The sequence below is a fragment of the Penicillium concentricum genome, assembly GCF_028827145.1.
Source record: "Penicillium concentricum strain IBT 3081 chromosome Unknown utg000001l_segment0_segment0, whole genome shotgun sequence".
Taxonomy (NCBI): domain Eukaryota; kingdom Fungi; phylum Ascomycota; class Eurotiomycetes; order Eurotiales; family Aspergillaceae; genus Penicillium; species Penicillium concentricum.
In genome coordinates this window covers 8,367,621-8,381,691 of record NW_026622754.1, presented here as the reverse complement: position 1 = coordinate 8,381,691, position 14,071 = coordinate 8,367,621, and the positions used below count along the sequence as shown (strand labels likewise).

Here is a 14,071-nt window from a genome sequence, read left to right as displayed (position 1 = left end):
CAGCGGTATAATTGTCTCAATATCAAAGACAGACCAAGGCTAGGGAACAGGGAAAGAACAGTAACATATGCAAACACGCCAATTCAAAACCATCAAACAATAACAATGCTGTGCAAGAAAGAAACAAACATCTCAAATCCCGAAATACAAGTATAAAGAAACCCTCCCTAAGCATCCTCACCTCCCCTGATCCAAACACGGCACAATAACCGGTCCAAATTTAACCACATTCCCAAGCGCCCCATCTCCCTGCACCATAAAGTCCGCCGCAAGACTCAATTTACTAACCCCAGCTGACATGCCATAAGAAGCATTAACAGCCTCAGGATCATACGCAACAATAGCGACGTAATTCCTTCTCGCCATGAGCTTACGGTACTCACGAGGTTGACCGTTGACGTCTGTCTGGAAGATCTCCATCATGTCTTCCTTTGTATCGCTGACCTGGGCGGAGGATCTGTGGCCGTTGGCGGGGACATAGAGGGGTTTGCTGTGGCTGTGAAGGAGTTTGATGATGTATGATGGGGGTGGGGTATTGACGACGGAGGAGGCGATGAGTTGGTACATTGTCTTGTGGTCTGAGGGGCTTGAGGGGTCGTGGACGAGACCTGCGCCGCAGACGTTGACGGCGCCGGAGAGGAAGGTCATTCGGATTGATTTTTGGTGGGCGATGCCTTGGAGGGTGCGAATGAGATATGTGCGTTCGAGATCCTGGTTTAGGTTAGTATGGATGGAAGTTGTGATTGGTAGAGGAAGGGGGGGGGACGAACCTTTGACTCGTGCGTCCATTGATCGCGAAGCTCGTCCATTGAGCTAAATTCACCAAATGGACTCAATATACCACCCATCAGACCGGATTTGCCTACGGCTCGCTTCACCGAGTCGAAGCCCGAGCCGACGAAGTCTTTGGCGCCGACTACTCCGGCTACCGAACTGGTAACCTTGCCTAGCACATTGTACGCGCCAGTCACGGCCCGCTTTCCAGTTGCAACGGTCTGGACGATGTGTTCTGCCGTCTCTAGACGAGGGTAGATGAGTGGGACAGCGACCATCCAGAGACAGTGTTGCACACTGGGTGGTAGCATTGCGATCTTTGGGAAGAGACCCTGGTACGTGGGACCAGCCATGACTTGGTGAGGGTTTCGTTCTGAGCGGCAATCCGGACCGACGACGACAACGCCGGGACCTAGGTATTTAACAAAGTGCCAGCCTGTTCCGGTGATGGTGAAGAGGTCTGTGTCATTGCTGACGTTTCGGAGGATGTCGAGGGTTGTGTGATGCTGGAAGAGGAGGTACATCTCGATACCGATGCGGCCGATGTTCTTGAACATGTTTGAGAACTGCATGTGCTCTGGATATGAGCCGAATCCATCAAAGCTGTGGATATGTCAGTGTGCTGCTAGTTGACTGTTACTGTTACTGTATGGGCAACTCACATGTCATGATCATCAATCTGGCAGACATAAGGAATCTGCGCAAATGACTCTCTTATGTGGGGTTGATCGAAATGGCTGGTATAGTAATGGAAGTATGCGTAAGAAACATCCTGCTGGTTAGCCGCTGTCCAAGGAGCGTTCTTTCTAGCCTCTTTCCCGCTGATAGTCAACCACTGCTTGAGAGACGGAATCTCTTTCCACATGCGATCCGCATAGATCTGACCACCCAGACATAACTGTGTGTGGAAGCCACCGATCTCGTTGTGCTTTTGCATGATGTCTTTCCACATATAGCCGACGCCACCCACACGAGCCCGCTCACTAGCATTGACATTGAGCGAGAAGTCATTTCCAGAAGTAGCAATGAATCGCCAGTTGGTCTCGTGTCGACCAGCGACGAGGAACTCGTAGCGAGTGCAGCCCAGGTGCGAGGTGATGGCGTAGGTCCATTTTGCAGGACCTGCGTCGTCCATCTGTAGGTCAATCTCATACTTGTAGAATGTCCAGCGTTGATGGGCGGCAATGTTGACTGCCTTCAATTGTCTTGGGTTTGGAGAAAGGTCTAGACTCTGGTGCATGTGAATCGTGGGTGGCTGTGCGGCATCTGTCACCAGCAGGATAGATCCCATCCAGACTCCACGCTCGAGATCCATGTTGGTGTAACGCAGATAAGGACCAAAGTAGACACCGTTGGTTGGAGTGTTCTTGTACAGATCCATGCCACTACTCGGGGGAGGCCCGGAGAATCCAGACACGATGGGAGATTGTAGGCTTTCGAAGCCAGGGGTCAAAGGCACACCCGGTGACGCCAGAGGCTTTCCGAAAGCCGACAGACCCGGAGAAACTAGCGGGTGGGCGCTATACACACTTCCCACTGGGGACAAGGGCGTGTCATTGAGATTAAGCGGCGTAGGTCCCTTGGGGAACTCCCACTGAGTTGACTGTGTGGGCAAGTGGATATAGTAATACTGTCCTGAGCTTGGATCCATATGGGCAATCCACCCCTCCGGGAGAGGTGGTGGTGATGCCGGACCGGCGCTAGAGGGACCAGGGGAAGTCACCTGGATTGTCTGATGATGGAAACCAGACAAGTCATTAGCAACAGACGCCTGTGGGGATTGGCCTGCCTGCTGTTGCTGTCTCTGGTCATTCCGGAAAGCGGGATGGTCCTGCGGGGAGGCTGTCGGTGCAGGCGAATGTGCATTTACAACAGGATTGGGCTGGTTTACCAAGGCCGGGTGCATCATTGCCGCTCCAGCTCCAGCAGCAGCAGCCGCTGCTGTTGCTGCTGCCGCCGCCGCATTGTTATGCTTTTCATTGGGATACCCATTTGAAGCAGGACCAGACACACTTGAGTAGGCAGGAGGAGGAGAGGAGCTGAGGCGCATCCGGTCCATGTCTTGTTCCAGGGCATTAGGGGCAGCTCTTCCTGGCTGTTCTTGCTGCTGCTGCTGTAGCCCAGATGCAGGGTGCATTTGAGATGGGGATCCACTGTATTGTCCAGGGTGAGCCTGAGGCGCCGGACTGTTATATTGGCCAGGGTGAGCCTGAGGCGCTGGGCTACTATATTGGCCTGGATGAGACTGGGGCGGCGGGGTACTATATTGACCCGGATGAGCCTGGGGTGGGGGGCTGCTGTATTGACCGGGGTGAGCCTGGGGCGGCGGGCTGCTGTATTGGCCCGGATGAACCTGAGGCGGCGGGCTTCCATAGGAGCCAGGCATCTGCGGCGGCGGACTACCATATTGACCAGGATGCGCAGCAGGCTGATTATCCGTGACGACCTCATCACCCTGATAAACCGTCGGAGGCCCATGAGGCTGGGAACCAGGCTGCTCAGTCGGAGTCCACGGGCGCTGCTGCTGTTGCTGCTGGAAAACCGGCTGTTGTCCGGAGTACTGTTCTGCACGTCTCTGTGCTGCCACATTATGCGACTGGATGCCCTGCAGAGTTCCCGTGCCTGCGATACCAGCGGCCGCATAGCGGGCCTCGATATCAGAGGCGGGATGCTGGCCTGGACCAACGATAGGCGTCTCCGGTGGCGGGGGCGAGCCACGCTGGGCGCGGGTTGTCGAAGTGGAACTGATGCGATTGAGCGGGCCTTGTGGGGCCTGTAGACTTGACGGGGGACGGGCAGCAGAAGTTGAGCTTTGGCGTTGAGGGGGCGGGTAGTATTGTTGACGGTAATCATATTGGCTTGTGTTTGCTGGTGGCTCCGGTGGGCCGGGTGGTAGACTTGCTGGGGGTCGGGGGTACTGTCTTGCCGCTAAAGCGTCGCGATCTGGCGCATCGTGGCTAGGCGATTCGGGAAGCGGTTTAGGGGCTGCACCTCTTCGTTCGGCCAATGTTGCGACTCTGGGTTCGCGACCGTCCCGCGGCCGCAGCGCTGTTGGGTATTCATTTGGACTTACGGAGCCTGAACCAGGACCAGCTGGCGGAGACCCATATCTAATGTTGTCATGATATCGCTCGTTTGAGCTTGAGGTGCGCATTTGCGGACGTTGACGGTCATCCGGGTAGGGGAGCGGGGCGTTTGGTGGGGGACTGGAGCCCGCGGCCGATGCTGGGGATGATGAGTCCCGTTTGCTGATACGTAGGGGGCCGATGGTAGGTGATTCTTGTCTACCTGGGCCGTTGTTGAGGAAAAGCTCCTCGGGGTGGAGGGCACGACTGCTGCCACTCATCTTGGAGTAATTCCGGCTGCAGAAGACAAAATTCAGCCACAGAATGCGACTCTCAGAGCGCGAAGTTGGAACAGAGGGGTAGATGCGGGGCAGAAATGAGCAGAACTCATCTATTCATAGAAATTGTCCGAGAGTAAAAAAAAAGGAAAAGGAAAAAAAAAAAGCAAAAGGTGTGAAGGATGTGAATTCTGTAGGCGCTAGGTTGGGCGAGACGCCGAACCCCGCAGGTGATTCTCATCACATTGCTGCCTTGGCTATAGTAGATAGTAGATATAGTATATATGTACTATATTACATGCCAATATTTGCCAAGTTGATATTCTAGGGTCGGCCCGAGTTTCCATGGAATTATATTCATTTCTATACATACAGCCCCATATCCCATCAATCATGCTAACATAGTCAAAACATATAAAGTCCCCATGCTCGTATGCGCCAATGCTCAAAAACCAAAAAGATCTCCAATTAAAACCCGAAATTGACCATCTGAAGACCCTCCTGAGCCATTAAGTCAGACCAATCCACATCAAATGTATGACCCACATGCATAAGTCGCTCCAATTGCCGCTCATACACAATCTGGAGGATAGCACGAGTCGTGGCTGCATTGCGACCCATTCCATCTTCCTCGTCTTCCATACTAGTCATCAATTCCATCGCCATCATCTTCAATCCACTAGCGGATGCTGTAGCCCCTGCTAGGAATAAGGGGAAGACTATAAAGTGTCGATCAGCCCGGCGAGTGTGTGTAGTCCGCTCGGCTAAGCGTAGGATCTCTGTTGCGTGGTGGTCGATTTCTCCGTCTGGGGAGAAATCGGTTTCGACACGTTGTCCGGGCCACATGCTGCTGTAGGAGAAGAGTTGACAAACATGGTACAGTGTAGCGGACTAGAAGGAGTTAGTTTCTTTTTCCTTTTGATACGTTAAAATTGATGACCAACCTGCTGCATGATTTCCCGAGATCGTCGCGGAAGACTATCCTGGTGTTGATGTAGGAAGGCAACATCGGGAGATTCCCACAATCTCCCAAAAGCCTGACGCAGATCGGTTACTTCCTGGGTTCTCTGATCGAACTCTGCAAAGGGCACATTCTGTTTATCGTGGCGAAGTCGAGCAGCCAAGAAGCCCAGTTGAGCCGCCAGCCGGAATGTGTCGTGGTACAGACGCATGATCACCGGTAAGCTCTCATGCTCGTCGGAGTAAATAACACTATATCCCTCTGGGGCCGAAGGGTAGAGAAGACATTCAGAGCCAGGGAGCATCTGGTGGTCGATGACGGCTCGTACAAACTCTCCGGTCCCTGCTCCGCTGAAAAGGGCGTACAGGTCGATGTGGCACACCCACCAGAGGATAAATGGGTGGGGTTCTTGGCCATATTTGGCGCGTCGAAGGAAGGCGATGTGGAGGAGGCGAGAGATATGGTGAGACCAGAGATTCGAGCCGTGTGGCTCGGCGGCTGCGATCTAAGGGATTGTAAGTATATAGACTGGGAGAAATGCAACTGTAAACTCCTACCTCGTAGATCAAAAGCAGGAAGTGGGTTAGGAACAGTCCGTCGGATACGAGATCATCGTTGTTCCGTAGGCTGACCTGGAGCGAGGGGAAAGCTTGCTGATAATATTGTAGCGCATCGACATTGTGACCTGTGCCGCTGTGCGAGAGACTAAGGGCTGATACAGCCATCATAGCGTGGGAAAGCTGTGATTATTAGCACGAGCATACGAACTAAAGAACGGAATACCCACAGGAGGGAAACGAGTGGCTTCCTGCTCTAGGAAGTCCATGCTGAGAGTCATAAAGTGACTATGACTATCCGACCCACAAGAATCATCCAGCCTATGATCGTGAGGGAACAACTGCCTCCATACGACATGACGGAAGTGGGAAAAGATAGTCGAGTCCTGACTTTGCTGGTCAAGACGGGGGTCAAGGAAAGTCATCTCCTCTACCTTGACATCGGGCGACGGAAGAGACGTGAAATTTGGCGAGAGTGACAAATTGCAAAAAGGATCGGATATCTCCGAAGTGGGAGAGATTCTGATCTTCCCACTTGACGGCGAGCGACGTGTAACATCTTCAAAAGTCTTCAAAATCACCACATTGGGATCTTCTCTCACTTCTGGCTTTGCGGTGATTGTGGGGCTATTGGTGGCCGAGCTCCTACACTCGGGATTTGATTTAGGTTTCTCCTCGTCTGCATATTCCGGCAGGGAGGAGAAACTGTCTGGTGTCATCACGACATGGTACGTGCCTGGACTAAACGCCTCTGCTTTCTTTTCCCGCTCTTCGTCCGAAGTGAGCAGGGAAAATGGAGGAAGTGAATCCCCCAGAGAGAAATAATCGGTTCTCTCATCACTGGAACCGGGTGAGGTGACTACTCTAGTTAGTACTATACAAGAAAAACCCCTAAAAAGAAAGTGCTTACGATCCCAAACGACATGACCGTTTGTCTTGACATCGGCCATGCGGCCCATGATACGAGGGGTATCATCACGAAACGCCAACCGTGGACGATAATCGCAAGTATGGCCTAGACGAGTACATTGCTGTAAAAGAGATAAGTAAAAGTGGAAATTAGAAGCGTGAAGAATGCATACATTACATTGCGGATGTCCTTCATCACATTTGACTAGAGAATGTGCGTCAGCCACGGGGAATTAGAGAACAATTTCAAATCACTTACCCTTTCGACTCTGCAGAAAAAGGAAAAAAAAACCCCCAATTAATCAACTGTAATTTTTGTGTAGGGGGGTAGACCAAAAAAAGAAACTCACTCGGCATGTCCTAGAGCGAATAAGCTTGATTCATATAGAGACGATCACAGACGATCACTTACCAACAACCGGTACGAGATCGTGGAGGCAAGCGGATGCGCGGTGGAGCAATCAAGGCCTTTTCAGACTTGGCAAAGGCGTCAAAAAGATCTTCCTTAGGGGCGATGATGGGTAACCGCAAAGGAGGTTTTCCAGAGGCTTTGCTCCGTCTGTTTTGCATGATCAGACTGGTTACCGTCATAAGGCTGTATGGATCAGTGCTGTACGGACGGGGCTGAATTGGAACACTTACTATATATTAAAAAGGGTTCAGAAAGAAAAAAAAAGCTAAGAGAGTATGGGGGAAGGCGTATTAAAGATAGAAAAAAAGAAGATATTATAAGAGATAGGGTGGGGAAAAAAGGAGGGAAAAGGCTAGATGTGTATGTTCACGAAAAATGCAGTTCATGGGCGCAGTGAACGGGTGGCGGGAATTAAGGAAAAATAAAATTATAGTTATTTTCAAGTTATTTTCAAGTTTTATTTCTATAAAAAAATTATTTGAAGAGAGAAAAAAAGGACAAAAATGAAGAAAAGGGCAGGAAAAAAAAAGACCAAAAGCCTTCGAAAAACAGGGAAAAACAGAGATAAAAAAAATTCAATAAAAAAAAAAAAATCAAATGGCATGCAGGTGCCAACCATGTGGACAAAGTTACTATTATTACATTAGGAAGCCCAAAGGTTACGGGCTAAGGGGAGCTAGGGAAAGGGAAAGGGAATTAGGGCAGAGATACGGAGAGTACGGAGGTCGGAGGTGAGAAATAGACCTCGGGACTTCAGGGGCTGGCTGAACCCTCTCTTCTTTCCCCCTTCCGGAGCCGAAGAATGAGCTCAATTAGGTGTCTACTTACGAGACTATCTGGGGAAGAAAAATATAAGTCTCGATCGGCCGGGACCCCGGTCTGGATCGTGAAAATCGAAGAGATCACACTTTCGATCTCTTTGGGACTCTCTCCGCATTCCAAACGGACTTGGCCGAGTATTAAGCGAGTGGCGCAGACTTGAGGGCATTTCGCTGCAGGAATTTAACTCAAGTCCTTACGATTTCCCCTTGGAAGGGCTTCCTATTGGTACGATTGCTTGAAATTGGGTATATCCTCCCCCCTCTATACCCGAGATACGAGAAATAAGAAATAAACATTGATCGACCTGGGAAATATAAGAAAAAAATAGTGAAACCACGTGGGATTCTTAATTCGGCAAAGCTAAAGCCTCGTCCAGTAGACGCTGGACTGATTCGGATCGTTCACTGGCTCTCCAGTCACGAACATGCATGATAAGGGTGTCAGGCACAGCCGCTTGGGCATGCGGACTCAGTTTCAGGTACGCTAAAATGGCCTCTGCACGACCCTTGCGGATGGTCTCGACAGACCCTTCCACTTCCTTTGTGAGTAACTGTTCTGCAAGAACAGTCAAGGGCGCGGCGATTTGTTCACCGGAGGCATCCGGTGAAATGATCCACTGATCCACTCGCGTAAAGAAAGCTCGGAGCTCATCGTAGACCGTGCTGACGACCAGTCGCCCACCCAGTTGGAGAACTTGAGCCAGCGGACTGGTCACCTGGTCCACGTACTTTCCCAGGGCTATGGTTAGTGTTAGCAAGGAACGACGCTAGGGGTTTCTCACAGGGTTTTTTTTTTGGGATTTTAGGATTTCGGGTGGGGATTTCGGGGATTTCGGTGACTGACCTTCTCCCGAAGCGGTGTTGAAACATTGCAGGAAACATTGTACACACGCCGCAAGGGTGTCATCTTGGGTCGAGCCGCGCCCATTCCTGGAGTCTATCTCCATTTGGTCTTGGTCCTGGTCTTTCATTTCTTCAACCACCGGAATAATCTTCAAGGCATCCGGCATAAAATTGAGGTCCTTGCGTACCTGGGCAATCTGGCCCATTGCCCGCAGTCCATGCGGCCGGTAGAGGACATTAGCTCGCTTCGCTTCGCGAACCGTGATAGTCTGACATGCGTTAGCAATTGCATAGTTCGAACCCTCATTATTTTATAATGAAAAAACCTTGGAAGTGGCGACATGTCAGCCCATACCTTTAGCTTATTCAACTCCTCTTTGGATTGCCACAACTTTTGGGCTTGCCCGCTAAATTTCACTAGTGCCTTAAGCACCACTTCTTTACCTTCCCACGTCTTCCCCGCCAGGGCACGCTCCAATACTGGCCAAATCAATTGAGCCGTCGGGAGGTCAATCTCCGCGTCCAGCGATAACACTGCTTGCGCAATCGCCCGTGCGGCGGTGTGCTTGATAGCCCAGCGGGGAGAGTCCAAATTGTCCGAAACGAGGCCCACAATCTCGCGAATGTAAAGTGACACAGCGCGCGATCCACCAACGTTATCTTGCCATGTTTTTTCAAATTGCTCTTTCACATGTTCGTCGCCATCGTGCTTACACACAAAGACGAACGGCAATGCGCTCGCCGCAAATGCCATGAACCGATCGTTCGATAGTTTAGACGCGGAATACAGAATTTCGCCGGAGATCACTCGCGGCGTGGCATCCTCGGCTGTTAGATAGAGGTTTTTGGCATAGTCAAAAGTCTTGAGAACCCGATCGTCCGAAGCAAGCCGCAACAGATATCCCATGGATGAGCAGTAGGAGGCGCTGACCGTGTCGTTTCGGTCCACCACGTACTTGGTGAGAATTTGGATAAATCGGTCTGCGTATGGGCGGAAGAGCAAAGTCTTCATGCTAAGCAGCACCAGAACGCGGCTGCAACCCACCTTCGATGGCAAGCCCACGGCCGACCGAAGGACATCTTCCAGTCTCTGTGCTAGTTCGTCGAGATTGCTTTCATCCAAATTGTCAATCAGATACCGTTCAATCACCTCCATCATAGGGGATGCGCGGATGCTAGATAGACGCATTTTATCAATCTCTTGACCGGTGAGACCATATTTGTCGGCATTGAGGTGGACATAGTTGACAGCCTGTGGCTCCAGAGAGCTCAGAGCACTCAGGAATTTCTCCAGCATATTGGGAACATGTGGGCGCAGTAAGCTGCCAGGGCTCTTCTTGATCATTGAGATGAGAGCGCCAATGGCATATCCTTGCACTTCTTCCACGCTGGAATCCAGCCCCTTATCGCTCAGAAGGAAGGGGATAGCACTCTTGAGTAGAGTACCTGCGCGCTTCTCCGTGCCGCTCGTCTCGAGTGTGCGGATGACCGAATTGGTAATGGTTTGACAGAGCTTCAGCGCGGCAGTGCGGACGGATTCCTTAATATCGTCCAGTAATTTGAAAGCCTTGCTGTAAATCTCATCGAGATACTGGGCGAACTTCTCCGGACGGCGACCTTGAATCAAGTCTGCCACGGCAGCACAACTTGCTTGCCGAACACGCCATTCTCGACCAGCTAGAACGCTCTTGAGCAGATCCTGCATGATATCATCAAAGTGGGTATCGATGACCACCGTAGGGTCCTTAACTAGTGCTTGCCAGATGGTGTTCATAGATCTTTGCACATTCGGGTTGGGATCGAACCGGTAACGGAAAAGCTTGGGGTAGATCTTAGGGTTCTTTGCCAGATAGCCATCGACACTAGAATCAGAAAAGATGCTGCTAATTCCGAAGCGGCCAAACGCCGCACGATTTGTCCAAATAGCATTGTTTGAAGCCAGTGACATAAACCGGTAAACCAGAGTGGGGTCACCCGCCTCGGCAGCCAGGTTCATGATATCCTTGTAAGTGTTGACAGACGACCCTTCGCCAGTGGGGAGAGCCCCAGGCTCAAATAGCTGGGTATCGGCCTCAATCTTGCCACCCCCGAGATTGGGACCAGTTGAGGTGAACGATTCGACCAGATCTTGGACCAGATCGTCTTTCAGGGATTGGTCACCGATCTCATATACAAGGCTGAGTCCGTGCGCTCCAGTCTCCTGCACCACCTCGTCTCGGTTTCCAAGAAGGCTGCTGAAAGTAGCTTGGCACTTACGCAGCCGCTCCTGCATCTCCTGCATGTGACCGCAGTTCTTAACCAGCGACAACAGCCAGATTGCAGATGCCTTCCGCAGAGATGGCTTGGGCGCAACGCAGTCGGCGATGACCTTGTCACAGATGACTGTAAACACCGAGCGTGGGACATCTGAGCGAGGGAATTCTGCATCGATATCGAAATCTTGGATAAGAGCCCGAGAATCCCACCCAACAGCGACATTACTCAAGGCCTCGCCTACAGTGAACTGGACTTCGGGACTGCGGATTTCATGTAAACTGTAGAGTGAACTCAGGAAATCGGTTAACAAGCTGCTGTCTGAGCCAGATCGGGAGAAAGTCATAGTCAACAGCCCCAGAGAGCTGATAGGTATCTGATTTTCAGTTTTGGCGTCGCGCGATAGCTTTTCCAGAATCTTTTTCCAGCCATCTTCTGTCATAATATCAAGAGACAGCACACCAGATAGACTTAGCTGTCCAATGGCCTCTTGTGCGGTCCTTTGGAGCAGAGTATCTCGGGAAACATCTAGAATATCGAAGAGAGTCTCAATAAACTGCTTGGTTTGTGCTTCTGGGGCTCGGTTCACTAGGCCGCGGTACGCAAGTCGACTCAACAAATACGAGAGCGCTAAAATCGCTCCACGGACTCGCATGACCTCTTGACCAATAGAAGTATTCCATGACTGGATGGTAGCAGTCAGTTGAGTAATGAAACTCTTCAGTTGCTCCTCTGAGAAGACAGGATGCGAAACCAGAATTCCAAAAGCCCGTGCAGTAATACCCTGATTATCTTGATTGTTGCTGCAAATAGGCTCCATCAAGGATGCCGCACGCGAGACCAAGTGCTGAACAACGTCATTAGGTGCCAGCGAGCAGATTTCCACGAAATGAACACCACATTGCCGCAAGCCTTCACGATCGCCGGTTACAAGACCTTCAAGAGTACCAGACAAAAATGCCAAAACAGACTCCTTTGCAGACTCTCGAATGTACTTTCTCACGGCTGAACGGGCTTCCACGCTGGTGGAGAGGAGCACTTCTAGCTTATAGTCCCAATCTTGTTCTAGAGCTGCAGCAACACCGGAGGCCGAGAACGCCTCCCAAAGCAATGTATTTCGAAGGAATGAGATGGCAGGCATAAATGAACCTTTGTAGGGACCAGACAGGAGCTGCGATGCGGACAAAGACTGGACATTCAAGTGTTCCTCTTGCCCTCCCGAACCAAGCAGGAAACGAGTAGCCTCATCGAACTTTGGGAAGTCGAACCAGGATTCGTCGTGAACTGGAGCTGCCGATGAAGCTGACCATTTCCCATCCTTGGCAGGGTTGAGGAGTCGGTACCAGTAAGGATGAAGACCTTTCTTTCCTTCCTCAACGATTTCTTGTTGTCTTTCTGGGCCTCTTGCAATGGCCATCAAATCGATCCAACGAGCGACTACATCTCCAAATGGCAGGAATCGGTTGGCAAACCGCACTGCGGCATACTGAACACCTCGCACAGCACGATAACCAGTTTCGGGATCCATATCGCCAGGCTGCATGCTCATCTGACGAACCAGGAATGGCCGCAGCTGGTCCTGGAAGGTCTTGTCGTGGCTGTCTAATGAAGAATTGAGAATACTTCCTAGTGCCTGATCGATGCTGACGAATATTTGAGGACTCGAGTCATCTGCACTCAAGGAAGCAAAGAGCCATCGGACCAGGTCAAATTCGAAGTTCTCTACAGCATCGGCTTGCGACATAAAGTCGACCTTTGGGACCATGATACCGATACTCTCGTAGGCAAGACCTCGCAGGCTGAGGTCTGTTGTGGGTAGCTTCTGCCCACTAGCTGCCGGACTGGGCCATCCTTGAGACTGAATGAAGTCCCTCAGTCCTGCGATAAGTATGGGCGCGATTTGCTTCAGATCAGAGGGTGCGCCCATACGGACCACCCAAGTGGTGAAAGTAAAAATTTGCGTCCTTAGTTTCGACGCTTGCAACCCCTGAGAGGATCTAGCAGAGTCTGACAAGAGCCCATCTTCAATGAGTCTCAATATTCGCTGGGGGTCTGCAGTAGCTTTGATGGACTTCCCTAAAAAGACAAGAATCTTCACTTGCAGTGGAGATCGCGCGGGAGGAGCACCATTGGGCGCACTAGGCGAAACGGTACCGAAATACAGATCATACAACTCCTGAACGACATCGGGATTTTCAATATCCGCAGTAAATCGCTTCAGGGTCTCATCTCCCAGATCAGCAAGGCGGGAGTTGGCATCAGCAGAAGCGATCAGCGAAGGCAGGAATCGTTGTGGATCTTTAAAGGCACCGCTTCCGATGAATCGAAGGGCGGTGACTTTTGTCTCGGTCAGATTCAAGCCACCATCGGTAGAAGGGTTCCACGTCTCGTTTGCGGGGGCACCCTTGTTCAAAAAGCTATACTCATCTGGAGATAGACCGGGGCATGTTGAAGTTTCCTTAGGACCAGGGGTAAGAAGTAACAATTTCGCCAGCCAAAAGGACAAGAATTGGGAATCATCGTCTGATAGACCAAGTCGGGTTTTCAAGGCCTGGTCTTCTTCACTTCCTCTTGCTGGCAGCTTTAGAAGTGGCAATAGACGCAAAACCAGATTAAATACGATAGCACCTTGAGTGGGTGACGTTCCGATCTTCGAGATACCTTGGAGCAAGGGCAATAGGATTTCGACTCTGGCTTCAGAGCCGAGGCGATCGATACCTTGCTGAGCATAGATGAGATCAAAATGCCTGATCAATTGAGATTTCTGCTCCTTGAACTGCTTCAACAATGCTGCCACGGGCAGCTGAATAGAGGGGGCTTTGATTCGGGTGTTGACATGCTGGCAGACCGAGATGATTTTGTTGCGCACCTCCACGCTGTCCGACCCAAGCTTCAACAACAAGGGAGGCAGATATGTTCCAAGTAGTGATTGCAGTTTTTCATCTGTGTCTGCCATTGCAATTCTGAATTCCACCTTGCCTATCAGACTCAACTCGCGAGCCTCAGGACTCTGAGAGTCCGCCATGATGAAAGTGATTTGCGGATGATTCTAACAGAGCATCAAGTTGACAGGTAAAAAACACCAAGACGACCAGATTTATAAATGAATAGACGATATAGGCAACTGCACTCACGTCATCGCCATTCAGGTGAACAGTATGGGGGGCACCTGCCCAGGTGGTTGATTAGTCAGTAAGT

The 14,071-nt window shown here is 51.0% G+C and overlaps 3 protein-coding genes across 3 annotated transcripts; all 3 read right to left on the bottom strand.

Moving 5' to 3' along the window:
• Positions 1-177: 177 nt before the first annotated feature.
• N7517_003228 (WW domain protein) lies at positions 178-4,120 on the bottom strand (the record flags this gene model as incomplete). The annotated part of the gene is made up of 3 exons (XM_056720958.1): positions 178-711; positions 771-1,377; positions 1,437-4,120. 3 exons carry the CDS (start codon positions 4,118-4,120, stop codon positions 178-180), a joined length of 3,825 nt encoding a protein of 1,274 aa, XP_056585093.1.
• Positions 4,121-4,585: 465 nt separating this feature from the next.
• Positions 4,586-7,135, bottom strand: N7517_003227 (Zn(II)2Cys6 transcription factor; the record flags this gene model as incomplete). The annotated part of the gene is made up of 9 exons (XM_056720957.1): positions 4,586-5,008; positions 5,062-5,583; positions 5,636-5,818; positions 5,866-6,494; positions 6,546-6,666; positions 6,718-6,749; positions 6,804-6,813; positions 6,895-6,904; positions 6,957-7,135. The coding sequence occupies 9 exons, from the start codon at positions 7,133-7,135 to the stop codon at positions 4,586-4,588; spliced, it is 2,109 nt and encodes a 702-aa protein (XP_056585092.1).
• Positions 7,136-8,124: 989 nt separating this feature from the next.
• On the bottom strand, positions 8,125-13,898 carry N7517_003226 (ECM29 family proteasome component; the record flags this gene model as incomplete). Its single annotated transcript, XM_056720956.1, has 3 exons — positions 8,125-8,516; positions 8,622-8,889; positions 8,976-13,898. The coding sequence occupies 3 exons, from the start codon at positions 13,896-13,898 to the stop codon at positions 8,125-8,127; spliced, it is 5,583 nt and encodes a 1,860-aa protein (XP_056585091.1).
• Between the last annotated feature and the right edge of the window lie 173 nt (positions 13,899-14,071).